This window comes from Melospiza georgiana, chromosome 1 (genome assembly GCF_028018845.1).
Source record: "Melospiza georgiana isolate bMelGeo1 chromosome 1, bMelGeo1.pri, whole genome shotgun sequence".
Lineage (NCBI taxonomy): Eukaryota > Metazoa > Chordata > Aves > Passeriformes > Passerellidae > Melospiza > Melospiza georgiana.
The window spans coordinates 15707984-15734295 of NC_080430.1; the positions used below are offsets into that span (position 1 = coordinate 15707984).

Here is a 26312-nt window from a genome sequence, read left to right on the forward strand (position 1 = left end):
AAACAAAGCATTGCAAAGCTGTCTCAAGAGTTTCATGCATTAATTTTTCTTTTCTACAGAGTAGGGTAGTTGAGGCTGAATACAAAGCTCTCCACAACAGCTAAAAAAGGATTTTGGGGCAGAAACTCTTAACTAACAATAATTTACTTTGTGCATTTTCTTCTTCCTCTTCCCTTCTTCCAGCATGCACAATCATCCCTCCTTGGAAACACTGCAAGAAGCACGGTGGTTCTTTCCCTTGAAGGACTTGTACCTGGAAATTGAACGCACCACTCTTCATTAAAAAAATAAAAGTATACAGACTCAGGAAAACTGGTCTCTATAGATTATTAAAAATTATATAGTTATGGCCACCCACAAAGATAGCTTTCCTTCTACTTTACAACTGCTGACTATTGTTTAAATTACTATGTATCAGCATGCAATGGGTTCCATATGTGGCCTGCATATTAAAAGAAACTCTAGCTGGAATCCAACAATTGAGTTTCAGAGGATAATGGAATACCAAATGAACTTTAATTTAGATTGGTTTAAACTAACCTTTTTTGAATTTTATGAATATTTACAGAACCTGTCCACCTTGACCGATGTTCACTGAAACCATTATGGAGATAACATAGGAACTGAAGTAGGTTCAAAATTTGCTATAAAACTGGTTTCTTTGATAACATGCATGTTCTTTGTTCACTAAACATTGCATGAAGAGTATGAAACTGATATAGCCAATTCCTAAATCAGCTATGTTGCAGAGACTCTCACACTCTTGATCAAGGGCCCTTATATTTCTCCTCTATGAACTCCTGTCTTGCTGGTCATTTCTATGCTGCTGTTAAAAAACTAATTAAAGCAGGACCAAGGCACTGAAACTAACTTTAATCCATCCATCTTGTATGCTGGTAACAGTGAAGCCACAGGAAAGCCCAAGTCTGCCTAAAGACAAAGCAAATTAGCCTGTCCTCTCAGCTTCACCTTCATTTCCTAGAATCCCTGCAAACAATGCAATTAATATGTAATTACAGAGTAAGCAAATTCAAAATTTCCAATGTATTTTTTTGCCTTGGCCTGCAAAAAGTGCTTCTCCTTGGCACTAGGAAGACAGTCCTGCTCTCTGAACATGCACTTGAAAGGATGGCATGAATCTGTGCAACTGTGCTTCATCTATTCCTGCAGAGAAGGGAGAAAAGACCTTCTCCTTCAGCCTTTTCAGAAATATCCTTAGAAGCAGCATTTGGGAATGACAGTCCATAAAGAAGCTTATGTGTCTCTGGCAATTGGAATAATGTCAAAAGTAATTTTGAGGTCTGTGTTTGTAATGGCAAGAACACGTTTACAGAAAGGCAAAGAAGATAATTCCTGTTTACTGTTCATGGCTATCCAGACAGGCAGATCTTACCAGGTCTGCCATCTAGGAAGCTCACCTGTGCTCCTCTCTCTTCATCAAGCTCCACTGTCATGAGAGCTGATGTTCCTTTCTCACTCACTGTGGAGTGCCTTCCTTGCCAAAAGAAATACACACATTTCTCTTTTCCAACAGCCCGTACTTGTTGCTCTCCTTTTTGTCTGCTTCCAACTGTGAAACAGAGAGCACATGCTGAAGAAAATATTCTGGCTATAGGTTTAAACAGCACATGGTTTCATCTCATTTGCCAGCTCAGCACTATCCCATCCAGAACAGGAAAGAAAAAAATGTGCAATTGGAGGAACATTAAGTCTCCAAGCCAGAGTGTCCCCATGCAGAGCTGGCATTGTCTCCTCAGGTGGATGTAAGCCCACAGGCAGAGATGCCTGTCTTGGCTGCAGAAAGAGATGTAGAAAGACCTGTTACTATCTGGAGAAAAATAACTGACAGCATTTGAGCCAATTTGCATGTGAAATGGCCTGTCCAGTAATGTTAGCAGAAGAGTGTATTATGGCTGATTTTCCACATTACACACTGTTCTTTGGCAGCAGGAGAGGAGCTGCTTTTTTTTTTTCTCCTTAAGAGTCGGCATTTACTTGTTATGATAAGCAAATAATGTTTACAGCAAGTGAGATTCACAACACAACTACTTACAGAACATTGCAGTCTTTACAGTGAATAGAGAATAAACAGTTAGAATGAAATCAAAGATTAAAAAAAACCCCAAGAGTTTTAAAACAGATTTGAAAAAAAAACGCTAAAACATCTGCCTTGATTCCAGCAGTGCTGAGCAGCATCCAAGTGAAACACTTAGGAGAAAGCATCCTGTTTTTTTTCAAGTTGAGAATACTCAAAACACTACTTACTTTAAAATTTATGGGTTTCATTCTTATCTGTACATTCAGCCCATAAAAGTACTGCCTCCTGCATAAAAATTTATTCTGTTTTGGAGTGATGGAATATGTTTTCATCCATTTGGATTAGAAGTCTGTTTACAGTTCAGTACTAGTGTTACCCACTTCTCCCAAGACTTACAAGCTTTCATATTTTTCTTGGATTTGCCAGTATCTGATCTCAATGATCCTGACTAAGACCTACCTACATTTTTTTGGCTAAAAGCCTGAAGCTGTATAACTGTTATGTGCTTTCAACTGACTTTAATAAACTCTATTTGGAACAATCAGTTTTAGACTATTTGTTTTTAACTTACACAAAAACCACCTATTCTTAGTTTAGTGCCACAAGGGAGAGTTCCAGTGGGCTTATTGAGCTGACTGGTTCTCAGGCTTTGCCTGCTGCTCTCAGGCTCTTTGTCAGAACACTGCTGAGCCTCAAATCCAGATCAAAGGGTTTCCAGCAACAGCAGAAGGGATAGCAAGGGCAGCGAGCTGGCAAGGGCTTTTCCTGGCATTGTTATATTGATCTCCATAACCAGCAAAAGTTTTTCTTGTTGCTAAGTCTATCTCTTTTGCGAGACATTCAGACCACTGCCATTAGTCCAGTTGCCTAACTATTTTGGTGTTAAGCTGTGGGCTTAATGAACTGTCCTGTGAACATGTACACCACCAATGGTGGGTAAAAGCAGAGATGGAAGCATTACATCTGGTATATCAAAAATAACTACAACTTTTTTATTTTCTACTGCTCTCTTTTAAACAAAATACGAAACTTTACATTTTAATGACCTAGAAAGGCGAAATTAGCATCCTTAACCTTTCAAACTGCCTCACATCCATGGAAATCTAGGTCTGGATGTCACCACTAACAGCAGGAATTTTAGCTGCACTTCTGCATGTTCCAGCAGGATGAAATGGAATTGTTCACTAACCTGTAGTGCTCACCATGTACTTCCACTTCACCACGTATGTGTCCCCCTCATGGAACTGCCCTATGCTTTGCTTAGGCAGTCTACTATAATCGAATTCCAGGATATGCCAGACATCCACAGAGGCAGTGATAATTTCAAACTGCCTCCCATCTTCTCCTTCTACCAGTCCATAACCCCGGCCAATATTCATTCCATCCAAGACCGTGCCCACAGTTGTTTGAGGCACAGCTACCATTAGCATGACATCATATGGTTTAGAGTCAGATCTGGATTCTTCCTGTCAGAAAACACAGAGAAGGGATTTCTTTGAGCACAGCATTTTTTTCTCCTTGCCACACAGTTCCAGTCAAACATTTTGACTCCTGCATATTTCAGTACTTTAGTATCTTGTCATCATTTGAAGCCCTGTCATAGCCACCTCAGCAGTATTCATTGAGCTGCCTGGCTCATATATTAATAATAATAACAATAAATATATCATTATTTATATATAAGATATAATCAAAGCATAAGATATAATTATATTATAATCTATAAATAATAATAATATAAAACAACTCCATGGGTTCACTCTGGGAGGTGATGTTCTGACCTCTAGATCAAAGCCCACAAGATAAAAAATGCGCTCTTGATCTTTGAGCACAAACTTCCCTGACTGCCATCCCAACTAAGTCATCTAGTTTGAAATACCTAGCATGCTTATTATATGCACCTTCTGGTGAAGGGATTCACTAGAATTCTTCTCATTGAGTTTCTTCAGTTCTGTCCAATCAAGAAATTTTTCTTTGAACAGTATTGTCTCGTTATGTTCTGTGAGTCTGCCAAATACAGCCCAGTCTGGGCGTCCTTGCCCCTTTCTGTGCAAGGGAAGAAAAGATATAGAATCAAAATAAACACTGTGAAAAGAGGGCAGGAAAACTATGTATCTGCAATGAGACTAATTTGAGTTACAATACCTGGGTATGAGGGGATTGCATTCTCCGGGGTCCAGAGGATTTATATCACAATTGGAGTAGTCAAAGGTGCCATTCCACAAGTGTTTTGCCAGCTGGAATGCCACTTTTCTTTGTGCTAAAGTAACTTCTTTTCCATGCCATACATATACTTCACTGCCAAAATCAAACACCAGCACCTAAAATCAAAACCAAACAACAACAAAAAAATCAACCTACTATTAGGTTAGGTGATACCCTGATCCTCCAGTTTTCTTGTGCTGAACAGAAAATCCTCCAAATACAAGTTTCTATATAGATGGTAACAAAGAGCACTGCAATGCAAGTAAGGACAGGCCAGTGGTCTGCATTGTGATGTCCAGTTTTTGAGGATGACTGGAAGCAAGTAGGGGGAATGCTGTGATGTGTATCATTATGTAGCTGAAGTCACTAGCAGCTTAGAGAGCTCTTACAGCTAAAAGTCTGGTTCTTTTGCATGCCTGATAGCTGTCCAGTTTCAGCAGCTTTCTCTGACATTTCAGACCTATGCCTCGTCCTACAGCCAGGGAGGGCTGACAGAACACACAATATAGGCAAAAAGGCAGTGACTTCAATACTTTCAAGAAAATGCATCATATCCTCATTTTATAAACCTGCTCTCATTCTGACTTAGATGGGTGAAATGTTTGTTGGAAGAGGAAAAGTCAGCTAGGGATAGAAATAGAAGCAGGTTTTATTTTGTTTTGTTTTTCCAAAGTGCAACTTATTTTGCACTTCATGACTCTGGGGTAAGCCACTGTTGACAAAAAAGATTTACACTTCCTAAAATGGTATTTTACTATGAAGATAATTTCTTGAGACCTTGCAGCACACTCTGGACAGCAAAGTATGCAGAAGCCTTTCAGAAACACAGAGGACCCAGCTTCAGCGATCCTCTCCACAAGCATTTGCAGTTACTGCAAGTCATTACCAGCTGCACTTGTACAACATGCACTACACACATGTTCCTGCACTTACCACAGGAGCAGTTAGTGGCACAATACCTCTTTTGGTTGTAGCAGGGTACATTTTGGCACCTTGCCCCAGTAGTCATCCTCAGGAATGAGTTTATCCTCTACAAGGCGGTAAATGCAATTTGTTTCTATTATTGCGGCTTCGTACATTTCGTCTTCTTCAGGACTTCCAGCGGCTTAAGGGAAAGATTGTCAAAAACAACAAAACAAAAAATTAACCTCCAAATATCTTTACTAAAGAGAACCAACTCTACTATTTTATTGTGGTAGAGTATCAGATACTGTAACTATAACAATGCTTACACTGGTAATTTGTCTGTCCACCAAGGAGTTTCCAGAAGTCTTTGGCTGCGTGGGTATGGGTATTTATTCCTTCTTCTATAGTCTGTATATAAGAAGCTCTACAGCCAAGTTCCCTCTTTGTCTGAATTAAAGTTGCAAGTTCTGAAGCCTAAGAGATTAACAGTTATCTGAACAGGATTGCTTAAGTCTTTGGAATACTTGTACAATATTCTTGCTCGGTGAGAAGGCAAATGAGATATAATACAGCAAATAGCAGAAGAAATTGTTATTATTTATTGCACTAAATAAACAGACACTAGAAAAAAATTTTACATAAATGCATTCATTCTTTCATTTGCCTTAAAGCAAGACTGATCTCAGTGGACATGGGAATGAAAAGGACATCCTGCAATTCAGACTATTTTTTTTTTTTTTAGTTTAGTCTGTATCCTGAGGATATCCTTTTTTCTCTTGCAGCTCCACAAACTACACACTCCTTCACAAATGCCAGCTTTCATTCAGTGCATGACCTAAAATATATTTTCAGGAATCCTGCATATCTCCCTGTCACAGACTATCAGTTACATGCCACTTTTTGAGAGAAGTGGCACTAAGGCTCAATTTTATCAGAGACACATATTGCAAAGGTTCTAAAAATAAATAATAAATAAAACCTCACAACAGTACTGACCTTTGCTTTTTCTATGACATTTGCAAACTCTCCTACCCACAAGAAACATAAATGTGGAGTTAACAACAGGAAACAGTCTCCACTGTTCAGTGATGAGGCTCTTGGTTCAACTAATCTTGTTTGAACATGTCTTCTTCCTAAAGAGAAAACAAAGCTAATTGTATTCCTTCAACTACTACTATCAAATGCCACGATCTAATTTGTTTTGAATGAAACACAAACAATCCCAGCACATTTAGCAAAATATGTGGAAACAGACTGTTTAAGAATAATTAAAAGACTACTACTGTGGAAAAAAAGTTTACTCACAGGAAACAAAATAAATGTTGTCTCCTATCAACTAATATTTCTATTATTTCCTGTTCTTGCTTTAACAACTCTGTGTCCTTCTGGAAAGAAATGAATTAAGTAAATGGCAGACAGCAGCAAAATTCCAGAACCTTTTACATTTGCTTAAGTGAAGTCATAGCACAATTTCTGTAGGCAGTAAAAAGTTTTAAGAATTTAGGATTTTAAGAATTTTGCTTTCTAAAACCTTGCTATTTGCAGAATCAGATATGCTACTATGAACTATAAGGGGAAGTGGAGCAAGAATACTGTCACATCATTTCCAAATTATATTGAGCACTGGAAGAATGGGACAGTTAAAAATTTTCCACAGGGGATAGCCAGAATTTATATTGAAATATTCTGAAATATTGTTTTCTCTTTGGGAAATACACGCCAGTGGACCAATGCAAACCTATTTGTAAGGTTTAACTTTTTTTACACAATTACCACTTATTTTTTTCAGGCTTTGGGATCTTGAAGATTTAGAACAAGCTAAGCATCTAAATGTGGTAGCAACTCCCACATGTTACATTCAGCCTATTATTTATGGAAAGTAAAAGCAGTTCCAGCATACCTTTAATTTGCAGGAGCATTAGCTTCTTGTATGGCACAGCACTGTTGTTAGAGTTCTGCTCTGTTAGATTAACACTCCGCAGGCTAATGTTGCTGAAATTCTCTTTGCTTGCCAGGCCAGCAAGCGCTACTTCTGAGAAATTTGAATTTGTAGACACTTGTACATGAAAAGAAATTGGAGGAAAGACAGACAGATGTAAAAATTAAAATAAAATAAAATAAAAAATTAGTTGCTGCATTAAGAAAATAATTTCTGCCCATTATTTCCAGTTTTTCTTCTTCTCCATAGCAACAGTAAAGGCACATTAACCACTACCCCAAAGATTTGTGGGTTTAGGACTATCTTAATTTCTAGATATCCAAGAGTACACTGTCAGTGTCAGAATTGGCATGAATACCAGCTTTACTAGGAACCGTCCTACCCAATGTCTTGTGAAGTACTGTGCAGATCTTCAATGCCTTTTAAGTGATTAATAATAAAAGACAGCACAGAGACAAGGCTAATTAACTGTAATTCCCTTAAAATTTGGCTGAGACAGTGTGATGCAACACTCATTTACATTTCAAAGTCTTAGCCATGTTTTACTGTAAACTTACAGTCAGATTCTTGTCTACTTTTGTTTATTGCTCAACCAAAGACAAGACAGTTTTTGAATTTATAACTCAGGGAAATCCTTCTCATGAGATGGCAACAAAGTATTACATATATACTTAGTGTTTTCATCAATACAATCAATAGTTAAAGATGATCTTTCTTTACTCAAGTGTAGTAAGGAAAACTGGTACCCCAAAAGGTAAGAGTGGCTGGACAAATCTTTGAATAAATTTTACAGTGATGTCTTTGTTGTCCGTCTGGTTGTCAGGAAAAAGCAAATTCACAAGTAAAACACCTTGTAAGCCCTGCCACAAAGCACTGATCCTGTATGGAAATTAATCAGAAGGAGTCAAGAAGGCTAATTCCACTTTCTGAGAGAAAATTAGGACCCAAAATCGAGGCCAGTGTATCTGAACAAAAATTCATCTCCTCTTGCCAGCTCTCACCCCAGCATGATGAGGTTGGATCTGCTTTCCTTGACCTCCTCACCCTGCAGGCATCGTGGCTCTCTCTCTTCCCCCTCTGCACAAGGTGATTGTGCTAAAAATAAATAATTAAATCTGTGCACAGGAGGTGGCTATAGGTAGCTTTCCATGAGGAAATCACAGATGCCTTTCTCTCCAGGTCTCCTATGCAGTCTGTATTTCACCTTATACCTCAATCAATTTATTGCCACTCAGAGAATATGTTCCATTCCTTCAGTTCCATTTTTTGCATTGGGATTTTTTTTCTTTTTTAATTACAAAGGCAAGATGGTGTCTTGTACAAATCATCCTGCTGGCTTACTTTTTTCTACTTTCATTCTCTTTGACTCCATGAAGGCAACATTCAGTCTTTGTTCAGTATACTCATGCAGAATATCTTGTCTTGCTGCAAGCATTTTCAGGGGGTTTCTGGAGGACTGGACTCTGCGTGTGGGCCTAACTGCACGTTTGTGCTCTGCTACAGAAGATGTCAACCTGAAAAACAAGTAGTGTTTATAATCATCAGATAATTTTTCTAGTCAGAATCATCTAACGGCAATAAATGAGGATCAATTCCTCAATTCAGGCAGGAGCATGATTTCAGAAGAAATGAGCGTGCCCAATAACGATGACTTAGAGCTGAACATTTTGAACACTGCCCTTGTCTCAGCATTCAAAACAATGGGGGAAAAGTAATTCTTACTTTGGTGCATAAGGATCAAAGATGGCATCGAAGTCCTCATTAAAGTCCAAAGGCACTGAGGAGGAAGGGAAATCCACATGGCGATAAAATTTGGAAAATGTTTCATCATCATCCAGCTTCATCACCTCTTTCACAGACCTTCCTGTAACTGTCAGCACTGTCTCTTGCATCCCAGCAACTGCAAGAAAAAAACACCTCACCCAGTAAATAACCATACTAGAGTTTCTAAGTCTAGAAAAGGTAAACATGGCTTATTTGGTAGTTGCCTGGGTAATTTTTTTTTCAGTGTGGTGGTGGTATTTTGGTTTTTGTTGGGGTTTTTGTGTGTTAGTTTTTTTTTTAATTGATGGTAGAAAAGTGTGTTGATAAAGAATATTAAAACAGTGAACTGTAACTCATATGAAATAACCATTATACAAAATTGTAGGGAAATAAGGCTAAATGAAAACTTGGACATTATAAATGAGTTGCTACATTATGATGATGTAAGCTTTTTAGTTTTTGTATATTCCATCTTGCCTCCAACTGTGTAATTCCTGCCTTTGAAAAGATCTAGAATCACAAGGGGAAAAGTCACTACTTCAGACAAGTGAGTGTGGCACAGTCATTATTCTATGCTAGTGCCTCCTGTACTGAAATGTGAATACATTTGTTTATGGTATCTGTTACACTACAAATTACATAGAGATGTAATAAAGATTTTTGTCTTACAAATGGAGGACAGACATATGAGATGGAAACACCAGACAACTCTAGAGAGCTTCATAAACAGCCAGCAGGCTGTGAGGGAAGCTGATGAGCTGCTACAGACAGTCAATTTTCAAAAAAGCAGGAAAGTGAATGAATTGTGCTTGGGAGCAGCTTAGTATCCTATTTTGATTTTAACAGGACTCAACTACATTTAAAGATGTTTCACTGTATATGGCAATATGGTTCAGACTGGCTGTGTGCTGTTAGGAAATTCTGCCCTACAAAAGGATGTGTACATCCCTGTTTCCAGAGAGTTAAGAAAGTTATTTAGGCATCTGTGATTTATTTTACTGTACACTTGTAATACAATTGCAAAAGGCTTTTTTTAAAATTTAGCAAAGACTGAATCACAAAAATAAAATTTTCAGTAACTGCAGTCTGAGCAAAGAAATATTCAGTTTCTGCTACCAGATATTTTAACTAAAGGGCACTTTAATCAATTTACTAAAGTTAGAGGGTGGGTATACTGCCACCCTTTGTAACTCTACCAACCTTTGTTATTCAGCCTTCCCAAGAATGACTCCAACTTGTCAAGCTTCATATCTGATTCCAACTGCATGTCAGGCCTGGCTTCAATTTCTAAGCAAACCAGAAAGTAAAACCTGTTAATTGGCAGGAAGTAAATAAGCCTGCACATATTCAGCCATTTTTCTTCCTTACCTTCCAAGGGCTTTGTAACTGGGGTGGTAGACTTCTGCCGGAAAGGGGATGCTGTTGGTGTCAGTGCACTTGGGGAAGCCAGGCCTGCACAGGGACACAGAGCACAGGAAATGCAGCCATGAGTCAGCCTGTGCTTCCAACAGGGACGACAGAGAAGCTATTTGGGGAAAGCAGATGAGCCTGGATACTTCCTACAGGCCAGCACACTTCCCCAGCCATTGTACTGGAGATGGCAGAGGGCCCTGCCTGATCCTTTATTCAACAGTAGCCTCAGAAACCACCCCATTCACAAGAACAAAGCTTCATTTCCCAGTGTCTCTTAACAAGCTAACACAAGATATAGGCTGTCTTTGGAATATATTAATTTTGCTCCTTTTCAAGGTAGCAGCAGATCATTTGTCCTACATTTTGGGCTCCAGCTGTGCCACAAGCTTCATAAACATTGAAGTGTTCTGAAAAAAAAAAGATAAGTTTAGCAGGGAAGTCACCATGATCTTGCTAGGCACCTTCACCTCTACCACTCTCTTACTCCCTTTTTAAAATTTAAGCACTCTATGAATACACATAACAGAATGCATCTGACTTGTGAATGCTGTCCCTGGATTTCACAGTAATTCTTGGTCCCTGTTCAGTTTTTAAGTATACATGGAAATTGAGGTAGAAATGGAAGTTAGAATCTCCACCACATCAAGCACTATGCTCTCCTTTTGTTGTACTCTCCTCCATCCTTCTCAGTAACTATCATAAAGCAATTAATTCTGAACCCAGTGGGTAAAATAAGGATAGATTTTTTAGTTTTAGTTGTCATGTGAATCTACACTGGTCTAGTAAAAGAACTGCACTCTATAGCAGGCGTGGGTTTTATTAGGTAGAAAAGGATACTGAGGCAAACAATTGCACCTATTAACTTTTGCTGCCTAGACTTTCAGTAAATGGAGAAACAGACATTTATACTATTCTCTATTATCTATTTTCCACTTAGCCATAGCTTACTAATTACTGAGCCATGTAAGCTTAAGCCTTTAGTTATTTTGATCAGATTAAACCAATACTGTGCTGGGAGAACATATACTAAACATGTTTCCATTATCTTTACTACACGTTGTAGCAATATAATTGTCATAATTGTTAAATTCCAAGTTAAATTTGGAATATTATTAGGTAGCTTTTCCAAAAGCAATTTTTTTCCTCTGTTACCTAAGAGACTCAAAATTCCAGCAGATTTTAAGTCAGTGGGTTAAGCCTTCCTCAAGACACACTCAAGAGGACACAGCTCTTAAGCAGCTCTACCAGTACATAATCCACAAGACCACACTGAGAACTGCTTAGGAGAGGATCACCTTCCAATTAGGACTGGATAATTTTCAGCCATAAGAAGCAATTAAAATACAGCATCTGTGCACATGCATATAACAAAGATGTTATTTTGCATTGCTTTTTCATAATCTCTTAAATTAAAAACTCATAATGATAATTTATTCTTTCAGGATATAAATCAGTACACATCTAACTTGGGCTACTTTTATTGATTTCACTGTCATTGCATTACCTTACTTCTTCAAAAGAATCATCACAGCACCTAAAGAGATCCTTGCAAGATAATTTTTTTATTAAGAAGGGCAAATGCTCTTCTATTTGTTCTTTTCCTTTTCAAAGACCAAACTATTTGCAAAAAACAAAACAAAACAAACCAACAAACCCAAAACTCAAAGAGCAGGTCTGCTCTGAACTCTAAACAGTTTTTTTTAGTGACCCTCCAAAAAGGGCTACTCTTTAAATAGTGACCAACTGTCATTTCTAGCAGCAAAATGTAAGCAGCAGCTAAAATATGTTACTAACAGAGGTAATTCCTAATACCATTTGTCTGTTTGTCTGCCAACAGATTGTGGCTTGGATTGTAAGCATTTACTCCTGTTGCAGTATTGCCCTTGCCCTACAGTGAATTTTTTTTCATGGTTGCAGTTTAATTCAAGGTTCATTGTTGTTGTGTTTAATAACCAAGTCCTTGTAACAACCCAAAACCTAGTAGTCATTAAGCACAAAAGATCAGTTTAGGTGCCTTCTTCCCAAAGCTATAATCTTCCCAGGCATGCTGTGTGAACAGCTGCACTCCTACCATGTGCAGCCTTCAGAGACTCCTGTCCACTTCAGAAGAATGATTAGATCTGGAAACAGTGACTGAATTCAAGAGATCCCAAAAAAGTCAACATTGCTCCCTTGTCATTTCTACTCTGTGGTTTTATGCAGAACCAGGGAATCTTCAGCCAAACATAACACTTCAAGCTGTTGTCCAAGACAGCATCCATAAAAACAATACTTGTTTGCTAAATATTCCCAGTGATCCTAGGAGTGGGGGAAATGCCAGCAACAGAAACAGCTCGATTTCACAACTATTCTCTAGACAGTGCAGCTGGGTTTTCAAAGGAAGTAAAAAAGAATAATCTAACTATGTCCTGTGGGTTGTATTAGAAGGAAAACCAAAACATATATCCCTGTTGCAGTGGTAGATTTCCACCAGCCAGAAGGGGCCCAGTGATAAGTGGATGGCAGTGCAACAGTGCAGAATAAAATGGATCAATACCACGCCCACAAGAAACTAAAGTGAACAGCCTCATGACACAATTATTCAGCTGAAGATAAACAGTCTTCCTCTTGCTAAATACAGATGCAGTTTCTGCATTGCTTTAGTTTGACTTTATTTTGACTAGACAGATAAGAGGTGTCTTATTTATATTGGGATCATTTCGTCACTGACCTTTTTTTACCATTCGGCCAGCCACAGTGAACTGTGTGGAGTCATTGGCTGCTCCTTTTCCCTTGGACTTCCAGGCTTCTTCTCGAGCTGAAATCAGGTGTTTCCTCTCCTCAATGGTCATCTGACTCTCCTGGTTATCTGCCATTCTTTGCTTTTTGGGGGAAAGAAAGAAAGAAAAAAAGAGATGTTTCAAAAACCTGCTAGAGACATAGCTAAAGACTGGTGGAACATTTCAGCTGCCAGATGCAGAGGAAGGGAGCAGGGAACAAGCTGCTGCAGTGAAGTCACACACCCTGCAGGGCTTCATTGTCTTGCTGCCCCATTACACTGGGAGCACACGGTTTTGGTCTGTGCTCTCTGACCTTTTATTGAGACTACCAGCCAGGGCAGATGGCACTCCTCTACTCAAAGCAAACAATTCACTCTGTGTAAGAAATCATTTTTCAGGCCTTGTTCTTTTGGGCCATGACTTACTACACAGGTGACATCACTACTGACTATGAGCAGATGTTTCCAGGTGTGCAAATCTGCAGGTGGCACAGGGACAGAGAAGTGGTGTAACTTCAGTGGGTGATTCCTGATCAGTCTCTTACAGTAACTCAGCTCCCCAGGCAGGATTAGCAGTGTCTCCAGAGGCTGCTCGTTTTAGATCTTAAGTCAGCTTGCTCTACTAAATATTTTTCCAAGGACTGATCATCTTTACCACTCCCTCTTTTTTTTCTCCCCCTAGGTCACCCTTAGCTTTCCTTTCTTGCTTTGGAGGTTGGCAGCCAACAGCTGGAGTGATTAGAAGCAGAAGGAGCACTGTCTCAGTGCCCTTCTCACACAGACAGATTGATGATGGTACTTTAGGTAGGGAAGAAACTGAATTTACATACTCTGCTGTAGCTAGGTCAGGCCAAACGACTGTTACTTTAATATAGTCATCTTTTAAAACTATCAACATTTCAGGGATTACACTGCATAGAAGTCAAACAAAGAAGTATTTTTAGTGCATGGGACTGTCAACTCTAGAATTACTTTCAAGTTGATTCTATTCATCATTTTTCTTCACAACCTAGCTGCTAGAATTGAAAAAAACAAATTAAAATCTCAAGCTTTAATACCACTCTAGGTCAGAGTACCACAGAAGGAAAATGCAAAAGTATGCACCAGCTTGTGAACATAAAAATTCTTCTCCTTTCAAGAAGATATTGTTATTTTTTATTTTCTTAAAAATCAATCAGACTAAATAAATAAGTCATTTTATATAAAAACTATTGTGACTGCAGGGGACACTCTAATATAGAGAGTTTGTAGCTTTCAACATTTACCAGGATCAGCAGACATTAGCCAGAAGAATGAAGACAAACCAAGAAAAGGTTTGTACAAGACTAGGGCCACTATATTTCTGCAGCCTTCTGCAGTAACACTTCCTCTCCATTTATCAGGAAAAAGAGCTGGACAGCCAGACAACAGGACTGCAAGCCATGATAATCAAGATTAAATACTCTGATTTTTCCCTAGAACTCCAAAATGTTCAATAGAAATAACAACATGCAATCTATTCAGTATCATTTCCTCATCTGTCAAAGCCTTTGAATGCTTTAAAGAAAAACACTGAAGTTTCTTTCATTTCTTCCAGTCTCCACCCATTGTCAGCACAGCCACCTCTGGGATGAAGAGTTGGTAGAAAATACCACAACAACATATTAAAGGAGACCTGGGCAGGAAATTAATAAACACCTAATGAAGCCACAAGTAAAATTTAATACACAAACCAAATATTTTAAACTTGAAAAGGATGCTGACTTCCATGATGATATGAGGGAAGTTAGGGAGAGGCAGAAAGGAGTAAAATAATGTGGATTTGGGTTTTTAACCTTACAGGAGTCTTAATTTTGGATTTTATCTCCAGCAAATACCAGGAGCTTCAGAGTCTACAGAGCTACTGAAAATTCTGAAGATGCAGACCTAGAAAGTATGTGTGTTAATCACTACACACATGAATTGCCAGAAAGATTGTCAGTCATCCTGGAGCTGTGTCAAAGGATAAAAGAAAACAGCTGTCAGACAGGAGAAGCAGACTTTTTTTTTCTTTTTTTTGAATGGAAGAATTCAAGCTGTTCCATTGGGCAAAACATCTTTGGAGCTCCTAATCAAAAGAAAAAATCAGACTGTCTACATATGTTACACAATTTGGAGAAATTCCACACTAGATCTCTTCCTAATGCATGAGGACTCCTACATTAATCTATTAATGAACAAATAAACAAAAAAATTATAAACTAAATAGACACCAAGAAATTTCCCATCAACTTAACTTCCCTTAACAGTTCTGCTGAAAACCAGAAGTATATGCCATGATTAAATAAATAATAATTTTATATAGCTAGAAGGCTAATATGAGCCAATGCAACTGTCAAAAGAAATGTCAGAAAAAATCCACCTGCTAGTTGGGAAAAGTTTGGAAAGCTTTCAGAACTGCCACATGGAGCATTTGTAGAGGAATTAACTGGTCAAAGCCCATTCTAATTGGGAGAACATATGTTAAGAAAGCTAAAACTCAAGAAGATTCTAAGTCCAAATTTTATTTCTAAGTTTAAAAACTCAAATTATGATATGAAAGAAGAACCTCAAATTTGCAACTGTAAAAAAGTCAAATCAAAAATTAATATATCAAGAATAAATAAAAATAACATATAAAAACTTAGGAATAAAACAGATCCAATGCAATTTTTTCACTTAAAGTAGTTACTTTCAATGAAACATTCTAATTTATTGTGTAAAACAGATGGATGTGTTCATGTGATACCTTAGACAAAAAAACTGGAAAAGGAGATACCCCAAAATACAAGAGCTAATTTCAAACAAAAGCCTTTGAAAATGGGAAAATAATTAGGATAAAAGCTCAGATGTGGACCATATTTAGAAGTAAAACTAAAGCATGTAGGAACAGGTCACACAAGCTGTTGGCTGTTCCAGACACCCATGGCAAGGCTGCTGCAAAGACAATCAATGAAGAATCAAATCACCAGCATGTAATTAATGCCATTCCACATGGCATTATGGAAAACAGGTTTAATCAAAAGGGTAAGTTTGATGAGCTCAAGTGTGATTAAATGTATTAACGCTGTTATCTGTGATTTCTTTAATATATTTGAGTTAATCACAGATGACATTCTGGGGTAGGTTTTTCTGAGCAATATAAAAATACCAGAGCAGCTTACAGGCTGTAAACTGGTTAACTGACCAAAGAAGAAAGAGCCATGCAGTGATCTGATTCATCCCAAATTTGATAAAAATGTTTTCATGAACATGGAAAACAAAGGATGCAGTCTCATCCCCTGAGAAGACCCTCATGATGACACCAACATAGAGGAGAATGATGAAGATAAATAAGAGATAATCAAGTAGATGGTTGAAAAAAAAAGGATATCAGAAAAGTCTGGTAAACCAGGCTTTTAAGAGAAATGTTATTTAAAAAAAAGCCCAACCCAGCCAATTAGGAAGACAGAAAAAGAAGAGAAACAAAAACTCTCATGGAAAGTTGTTTGGAACAGATAATCTGTACTGGAATATCTCATCCATTTCCAGACTCCATGCTTCTACCCAGGGTGCTGACAATTTTGAAAGGTTTAAAATATTTTTTTTAATTAACATTAGATTATATCAGGTAAGTATGTATTTTCACTGAAGAAAGGGTTAAGAGTTACATTTAACACAGCAAGAATAATAACATATGAAGAATTACTTAATATTGCCAAGAATTTTCTGTAGGCTGACAGTTTAGAATTAAGACTGTGTGTTTTTCTAAAAGATCCTGTTTTTAGGCTGGGAGGGATTTACAAACTCAATGCAAGAACAGTTAGAAACAGGGATTACTTTCTCCCACAGCTTGGCTAGGTTGGATGATGATATTGGTCTTTTCTAGCACATTTCTTGAGGGTATGGCAAGCACTCCCCTGTTTATGCTAAGGAAAGGGCCACTTCTAGGCAATGCTCCTACAATTTTGCAGTCCAAGCAAGGTCCCCTTTAGGTGACAAGAACTGAGAAAGAGTGGTCTGTTAGCATGCTGCTGTTTGGTTTTGTTGTTTTTGTTGGTTGTTTTTTAATACAAGAAATAAGATAATTCATGTTTTTCTATGTAGAAGATCAAGACCGCCACTACCTGGGGGAATCCAAGCGAAGAATGAACACAAAAAAAATCTGTTTTTCAAAAGGGGGTTCTATTAAAACAAATACTATAAATTACATAAAAGAAGAATTCAAAAAGTATCTTTTTTTTTTTTTTTTTTTTTTTAATACAAGTAACTTCTCTAGTGTAAGCTCCTAAAACAAAAAGCATAAGGAGAATCCAACACTTGTACAAGTATGGTAAAAAGTCTCTGTGTTCTTTTGCTCTGCAACTTTATAAGGGCCTTCATGTAAGACAACATGGAGGGAAAACTCCATGCAAAAATATGCCTTTCTGTTCAGAAATGCTTTGAGGAAAACAGAACACACTCAACTCATGTTTGGTGCAAATAACAAAGTGATTGTGTCAGAAAAAAACCCCAAACAAATCTGCATGTACCTTGACACAGTGCTAGAAGGAAGCAGCTTGCTAAGAGAGAAGGATGTAGCTCACCAAAATCAATGGAAAGAAGACTCTTTTTGACTATTTTTGCTGTTATCCTTTTAAGACAGATGGAATGAACAGCTCATTAAAAGGCCTCCTGTCATTACTGGAGGGTTATTATTAAGTTAGAATATATTGTTCTCTTCTAGATACATAAAGCTGGTGAACTCTGTCACAACCGAAGTAAATAAGCTATATTAAATCCACAGCTTATAGGAAAGAGGTAGCACGAACAAATTTCAGAATAGTCTAAAATTTAATTTTAATTAAAAAAACTCACAGTAAAAGATCATATTCAAAACCAGCTATAAAAGTGAATGTGGAAATGGTAAATATCAGTCGCCTAAATGTTTGTAATATATCCAGTAGCCTCTGTATTCATCCAGCCTTCTGTATTCCTCATCCCAGCCCAGCAGTATCTGCTCCTTGAACTCACTGCCATTACCCAGGCTGGTCAGAAAGCTCCCTGCTGCAGCACAAACTGTGGGAATGAAGAACCCAATGGATTCCCTGTAACACAGGAACCACAGGTGTGAGCTGGGAGGCAAGGGAGAAGGAAGTATAATATAGCAGAATTTGATTTATGTAAATCTATTGAGAGCTTCCAGTGAGCCCTCTTTGTTTTCTTTCAAGAAAACATTCCAAAATGTTTTCTTGTGTTTTTTTGCAGCTTGTTTCTTTGCCCACTTCTGCCTTTGCATTTTTTACCTCTGATCATGTGAACCAGGAATGGTTTGCACAGATCAAGGTCTAGTACTCTACTGCTCAGAGAACTTTGTTATATTGCTCTGAGTGCAGGAAGTTTATATTTCTCATTATCTATTAATTCTTCAAATTGTCTGTGATGGAATTGCAGAGGTGCAGACATGACGTTGAGGAACATTTCCCATGAAGCTTCTCTAATATTTACTGGAGCAGCAGCAGAACTCTGTTCCCAGGCAAACACAAATTAGGAATGTGCATCATCAATCTGAGTGTAATTTTCTGTCTCACTCCTCCCTCCAAAAATGAAATAGAAATTTTATACAGCATTTCACCTTCCATCTCCAAGGATGACGGTCATCAGAAATCAGAGAGCTTGATTCTTTCAAACTAGTACTACAGACCTTAAAGGAAGAAAGAGAGAAGCAGGAAGATGGGATAGTCAGAGAATAGAAGCAGGACATGCAAGGCAAAAATCCTTTACACAGGGACTGAGGAAAAGCACTATGGGAAAGTCACGTCTCAACAAAAGCAGTTCTTTTACAGTCAGTAAGTTAGATGATGTTATGTCTCACACTGGACATGCACATTACTTACAGGGAGATCAGGGTACACAGCAAAATTCTACAATAATGCTGTCTAGTTCCATACTACTCCTTTCATACACCTTTTTTAGCAACTTACAAGTTTTCAGTATTATAATGAATTCAATAATGTTTTCTTCCTTTACTTTCTCACCAATACAGTCTAAAACAGATACAGAACTTTCAGAAAAGCAACCATAAGAGAAATAGCAGCACACTGTATATTGAGGAAGAGTACACAGGATAGTGGCATAACATTATGTTCCTTTAAAGCTACATTTACTGAGCTGGTTAATCATTTAAGAGGATTATTAATTTTGTATGTTAAAAAACACAGGTAAAATGTCCTTACTTGAAACTGTTGAGCATTTAAATTGTGCAGACTTTTGCTCACCTGATTAATAGGTAGAAAAGGATGAAATTTATGGAGAGCAGGTATAACAGGAGAGTAAGTAGAAGCATATACAGGTTCCTATGACAAGGACAGAAGCAGAGCAAAAGAATTAGAAAAGAACTGGACTACCAGAAATGGAAATGGGGGAGAAGTAACTCCTCTTTCCCTTATTTCTTACTAAATCTTTTGATCTTCTAGAAATGTTTTCACTGTTGGAAAGCAGAGATCAAAAATGCTGTCATAATACAACAGCATGTTTACCAAAGCCATTTCATGCAGGAATTATCCAAGTTAGTAACAATATCACTACAACCCAACACAGAACAAAACAGCACAGCTGGAAGACACACTTTTTGTATGCTGATAATTTTAATATGTCTCTGTTTTCATGCACCATTAAATTGATGAACCATGTCAACCACAATGTGAATAACTCTGCTGCAAGTTTAATCAGACCCTGCTAAACAGCAAATCATCTATTCTCTGGATGAAAGGAAAGAATGCTTGCTGAAACTGGGAGACTCAAAAGCCATCTGGAAGGATTTGCTAAGCCCAGGGTACTCAGTGAAGGTGAGTTCACCATTCCATACACAGCCTACAAATAAACCCTGCCCCAGAGCTGGGCTTACCCAAAGCTGATTAGACATGGCTTTATCAGCTTTAATTCTTCTCCCTTTCTGTAGGTTAAAGCAAATGGGGGACATGGCACAGTGGATGGATAAATGCAGCTTATTAGAGTGGCTCAAAATGCAGCCTAATAATGAGTTTCAGCTTTGATGAGAATGTGATACAAGCGCTTGGTGGATGACATATATGAACTGGATAAAACTCTTACCACAGCAAAAAACTAATATTTTAGTGTCTAAAAGTCACTTTTCAAGGGCTTACCCTCTCTAAGATTTTTACACACTTCATCTCTGAGTAATTTTGAAATGACTGCTCAGCCCTAGCCTTTAACACCAGTGCTGAGCTGCAATTTAAACATAATGTAAGAATTAAGTGTTTCAAATGTCAGTCACTGCTTTAATGCAACTGCAATGCAGCTGGTAATCACATTAATCAGGGACTCTGTTAAAAATGGTTCACTATAAACCAGAAATTTTTATTCCAGTAAATCTTCCTATTTTGATTTTATGGAAAGATTTTGAAATTAATTAATTTTTCTGCTCATGAAGAAATCCAACAAACTGCAAGTGTTCCATCGAGCCTAAGATGATGAAAACAAAGTACTAAATCCAAAATATTTTTCCTAAATAAAAGAGATTTTTTTTCCAGTAAGACATTCATCCAGCAAGACAGTTCCCCTGATGTTAGAGCTATTCTTTGAATTGTCCAAATATGTTTTACCATATATATAAATAATCTAAGAAGTCTCACAGCTTCCAAAAATTTTTCCTCCTGTGTGCAGCAATCATCAAAACAGATGCTGGACCTCCAAGTAAATCTCAGCTTCCCCCCTCATCTGTATCTGCTTGTGTTAATTCCTTAGTCTCTCTTTTTTTCTTTCCTGTTTGAGGTTGCTCTGTCAGCTTTTCCATGAATTTTATGGTGTTTTTCTACAGTTTAGTCTACACACAAATGACTGTAACACATTTGGATAAATATTTCACCATGTAGACACCACGAAGAAGCATTTTGACTAGAAGTGATCAAACAGCATTATTTAATGTAGTTATTTTGTTAAGAGTATGAATCTTTTCACTTTTTTTGTTTATATGAAATCTAAATGTACTCTATTTACTTCTAATTTCTGCAGCTATGCTTCAATAATCAAATCTCCAGAATAATTTAGGTAACCTTTTAAAAGAGAGACACACACAGACACACCAAAAAAAACCCTACATTAATAGGAGCACCATACTGCAACTAAAAATATCAGGCATTGTTTTGAAGCAGCAGGGCATGACAGAAGTTTACACACCCTTGCTGTTGATGCCATGGTGTTGGTGACTGCCATGATGTTGATGACTGCCATGTGTGGAAATTATCTAATTAGCTCAAAATTCAGTAATCACTACAATTCCTGCATTTTTACTGTAATCCAGCAACAGAAAACACTTAAGATTCTCAAGTACAGCAGAGTCTCAAAGTTCTACAGAAGTTCTTCAATAGCACAGTGCTTCATGGTCCTCAAAGGATCACAGCCATCACACTGACTGCTTATCAAAATCAATACTTCTAGATTTTAAAGGGAGCTAACATGGTGTCTTGTAAGTAGAGTACCCTCAGTAAGAGTTTACATATTTCCCATGTATCACATGAGAATCAGCATCCCAAACATCACTATAGTTCATGGGATTGTGGATCTTACACACCCAAGTTTTCATCCATAGGCAGACATGAAAATCCTTTGACTCAGGCTCTAAATAGCCAAGAGCTAACATGAACTATCAGAGTGGGTGACCCAGTGTCACAGAAACATCCCCTGTTGGCACTGTCACTTCAAAGCTTGTATCCCTCCAGCACTTCATGCTCCCTTACTCGCTTTAAAAGCCCGACTGTGCTTGCTGCACATGGTAACGCAGCAGGGAGGGTATGGGTGCTGAGGGGTGAGGAGAGAGAACAAAGGGTTTGTCTCTGCCTAAATCTTGGCAGCTGTTTAAAGCTTTTTCTCAACCCCACTGTCTTTAGCTAGAGTACATTTGTTATCTGATCTCAACAGTTGTCATTTTGGAGACTAGCCTGTTAAAAATGTGACCACAATTTTGCTTTCCTCCCTGGAACTATTTTTGCTTTAGGACGCCTTTCAAAGTAGCAGCTGGATTTTTGAACAAGTCCACAGGGCAAAACCAAAACAAACCCCATAAACCAAACTGCAAAAATCAGCTTTATTCTTTTCTGTCCAGTTAACATGACTGATGACTCACATGTTCAGGCACAGATTAATCCTCAATAATGATAAATTGTGTCCTTACTTGTAATGCACTGATGGAGCAGGAGACTTTTTGTTACTGTTTACCTATATATTTAGTAGAAGTAAACAACTAAATAATTGGATCCAAATATTACCATCCCCACTAGCAAATTTTGCAACATAAATTTTATTTTCACCTGTCCTCTGTGAAGTACTCCTATAGAAATTAAAGGCTTTTGAGATGGCCTATTTCATCTGACTGAGAAGGGAAACAAGTCTCCATTGGTCCTGTACTTTGAGCCAGGGGACAGTCCATTTTGAAGCAAATCTCTCAGTCACCCTCACTTTCTGCACTTTGGTTCACACTGCAGACTGCACAGACTTTTGCATGAACCCAAGCCCTGAAGTGCACTCCAAGATCCCCATGTAGCACTACTGTTGCTAAAGGCAGTCAGGACACAGGACCAAGCTAAATTTAGTCTGAAACAAAAATTTCACTGGACCAAAAAAAAAAATATGGCACAGGTAGCACATCCAGCGACCATTACTGTATTGAGGTAATAATATATACATACATATATATAAAAGATCTGCTCTTGCTGGGCAACCTAATTTACTCATGTATAGACATAATCAGAGTGTACTAACAATGTGGATCTCCCTTTCCTCCACACCTTTCTACCCATCTCCCTCTTTATTCACTACCTGTTGTAAGACAGATAAAATCTTGGTCCTGCCACTTCTGGCTCTTCACAAACTGCAAAGATCATGCAAGATAACCAAAAGCCAAATGGCTCATGAATGCTCTTGTTCCTGCATTACCTCAGTAGCCCTAGGATCCAAAATAACTGATTAAAAACCCAGTTTATGCACAGAGATAACACAGTGTTAGGAATGTGACATTTTTACAAACTCACCCATACATAAGAAAACATCAGAACTAAGTATAAAGGCAATTTCAGTGTGGGGGCGTGGAAGAGGGAGAGGGAAGAGGGGCACGAGAAAGGGCTTAAATCATTATACCTGTACGTGCTGCAGAAGCCTTACAGACCCACTTCCTAGTTCATTATCTTCTGATGTGAAGACACTGTGAGCACTATTACACATCCCAGGACAGTGGAGACCTCCTCATTAAATAATCCCTCATGTTGGGAGAATTGGTTTTTAAACAAGCCTGACAACAAGAGGAGCAGCAGGAGCTAGCAGCTAATATTAGGCATGCCTGTCTACTTGGATGCATCTTCAAAAAGCAAAAGCATTTCAAGCAAGATGTTTTTCCCAAATAGGGACAGAGTTACCTTCTTCAACAGCTGCTCAACTTCTTGCATCTGCGCACTGCGATCAGCGACGGCCACCTTTGCATACTCCTGCTTTTTGCTGAGCCTGCTCTTCCAATCTTCTTCACCACTCTTCTTCAGCAGTGCCAACCTACAAGGAAAAGCATGCCAAGAGGCAGCTTTAAACAGTCCTTCTCATTATCCTCAAAAGGTAACCTCATTGTTTCACTAATGCTGCATTCAAGATAATCTGAAATTAGGTTTTGTAGCATTAGCTAAGTTATTCACATTTCATACACATATACAAAGCTCACAAACAAACACCAAGCCTTATACTGTACATGTTGAGTGGCAATCATCTGTCAAAACACAGACATCCAGACCTGAGACAGACACTCCAGTTAATTTGTATCATCAGTGGAAATTGCCAATACAGTCAAGGGAGACCAAGGTACCACACAGATCCTCCTAAAGTAGGTGTATAAAAAGGTCAGATTAATAACTGCTTTTTCCCCTCCACTCTGTCACTAAGGCACAGCAAGTGAGTAGTTTGACTATGGATACTTATCCTGTAGATGTCCAAAGTTAAGAATATGTATCTTACCTTTGGTCTTAATTGTACTCATTAAAAAATACTCTTAAAATTATTTTCTTTAAAGCCCAAGAAGAAAGAGGTCTGTTCAGCAGGCACACACCAATTAGGTCTCATCAGGCACATCAAAAGATAACTCTGCAGTTCCTGCTTTCACTCCAGCTCCAGGGGCTGAGGTTACTTATCAGACTCCCTGGGATCACTTTGTATTCCCTTGCTTAGCCCAACATTGCTGTGACCAATGCACTAATCAGCAGCACCAATGCACTAATAACCTGGTGCTAACTACCCTGCAGCTGTGAAATCTACCAGCAACATTCAACTTGTTTAAAGGAGGTCTAACATTTAAAATGTGGATTACCATTAATCTCAGTAAATGGGATCTTTTCACAGTTCCTAATCTTGAGCAAAATTCTGAATGTAGTACAAAGTGCCGACTGGCTGCAGTGGGGACAACATGTAGATTAGTTAGCTAGAATTATATTTGTCCCTACAAACCCTGAGGTGACTACTTTTGGGGACAGGGCAAGTCAGTCAGGAACACGAGGTCTATACAGGCATGATGATCTTCAGTTTACCTTCCTCAGAAATTGACATTTATATGAGTTTTCTACCCTTCAGAAATCATTCTTAGTAATCAGTAATCCATAAAATGTGTATCTGCAGCACTTTTGCAAACAGTTACATTGATCTACTAAATAATTTTTTAGTTTAATTAAGTCTTATGACATACCTTTCTCAAATCTATAGCATTTCAGTAGGAATTATACAAAACCCTTAACCCTATCAATGTTTGAACAGGTTGAGTATTTAAACCTATTCCGACCACAAGATATGGAAATTCTTTTTCAGAGATGTGATTACTGTTATCCTCACAGCAGATCTTGTCTGGAAACTCTGAGGAGAAGGAAAGGGTAGAACCAAGGAGGTCTAGAAGCCAGAGGCCAAGTTTCAGGCAGCTGCCGCCTGCAAAAATCCAGGGGGTGCAGCCATGCTACTGACCCATTTGGGGATGATCAATTGGGCCTAAGGCAGTCACTTGAGAAAAACTAAGAATGCAGAAAACAGTAAATCTAACAGAATACAATGGCAGTAAGAATGTTAGTATTCAAGAAAGCAGTTATTTCCTCTCTTCTTGCCCAGGCAGGCAGTGCTGGCAGGCTTCACAGTGCCTGGTTGCTTCATACCTCACAGCACGGGATGAGTAGGGGTGAGAAGGACTCACAATAAGGAGCTGAGGTCATGGTCATTGTTTGCAGAAAGGACACAAGATTTCACTGCCCAGAACTAATCTTCTGGAGTGCATCCATGCATGTGTAAAACTGTGGAGGAGACCAAGATGGGACTGAATTGCCACCATGCAATGAGTTATCTTCAGTAGCTATGTTCTCTCAAGTCAGTTTTGCTTAGAAATGATCTGTGATAACTGAAGCTAGAAGGCATATTGGTCAGCTTTGGTCTAAGCTGGGTTTGTTTCTAAAAATGTTTACAGCTACTCAGCATAGCAGGCAGGGGGAAAAAAAAGTGGGTTTTTTTATTTCTTGGGTTTTGGGTTTTTTTAAGCTAACATTACTGCAGGGTATTTGCTCTAGACCTTTGACCCAAGCAGCCTGGTTGATCAGGGAGAGAAAAATCTGTAATTCTAAGAATACTTCTGTGTCTTTGGAGATTTTGTTTTCTTCTCTGTCATAAGGATGGTTTCATAGCAGCCCTCCATGCTTCACTGGTATATGTAATGAAACAACTGACTCCTACAAGTGAGAACACACATTTGCCTGTTTTGAGCAATGAAATCACCACTTAAAAGAAACAAGTGTATGCTCTGTATGCCAATAAAACCTTCACTGCTGTGTAAAACCCAAAGCCATGCATTTCTTTTGAACAATGGAAGTGGCAGTAAAGTCAGAGTGCCCTGACTCAGCAACAGCTGAATGGAGGACACCCTTTTGGATGAATAAAGATGCAAGAACTACTGAACTGGTTCCTAAAAGTAAGCCCACAAGCTCATCAGTACAGAGCAGCTGATTCTTTGGAAAGTCTTAGAGAATAAGGCAACTATTAGGTCTAACCCTTAGATTTGTTTAAGGCCTGCTGCTTACTAGTTAAATTGAATAGCTCTAGTTTTCCACTTTTTATAAATAATGAATAAACATTCATTAGTCACTTTCACAGTGTAGACACACTACTTTTGCCTCCAAAAGTTCCTTTTCCAATATGACGAAAGTAAGTTCTACTCTTTTCTTGAAAGAAAAAGCTTTTAGTGTGTCTGCCTATCTTTGACAGCTTGCTCTGCATCCTTCTTTCACCTGCTACTGAGACAGACTATGTGACAT

At 38.3% G+C, this 26312-nt stretch overlaps 1 protein-coding gene across 1 annotated transcript in view; it reads right to left on the reverse strand.

Moving 5' to 3' along the window:
- Positions 1 to 26312, reverse strand: part of SVIL (supervillin) — a 100532-nt gene that overhangs the window by 6060 nt on the left and 68160 nt on the right. Inside the window, exons 15-29 of the mRNA XM_058039183.1 lie at positions 23409 to 23538; positions 12976 to 13126; positions 10221 to 10304; positions 10053 to 10139; positions 8811 to 8988; positions 8430 to 8602; positions 7050 to 7205; positions 6146 to 6282; positions 5476 to 5623; positions 5203 to 5348; positions 4184 to 4359; positions 3940 to 4084; positions 3228 to 3504; positions 1419 to 1570; positions 148 to 253 (exon numbers count right to left, since the gene is read on the reverse strand). Of these exons, the coding sequence (XP_057895166.1) occupies positions 148 to 253; positions 1419 to 1570; positions 3228 to 3504; positions 3940 to 4084; positions 4184 to 4359; positions 5203 to 5348; positions 5476 to 5623; positions 6146 to 6282; positions 7050 to 7205; positions 8430 to 8602; positions 8811 to 8988; positions 10053 to 10139; positions 10221 to 10304; positions 12976 to 13126; positions 23409 to 23538 (2246 nt within the window). The remainder of the gene's footprint in view (positions 1 to 147; positions 254 to 1418; positions 1571 to 3227; positions 3505 to 3939; positions 4085 to 4183; positions 4360 to 5202; positions 5349 to 5475; positions 5624 to 6145; positions 6283 to 7049; positions 7206 to 8429; positions 8603 to 8810; positions 8989 to 10052; positions 10140 to 10220; positions 10305 to 12975; positions 13127 to 23408; positions 23539 to 26312) is intronic.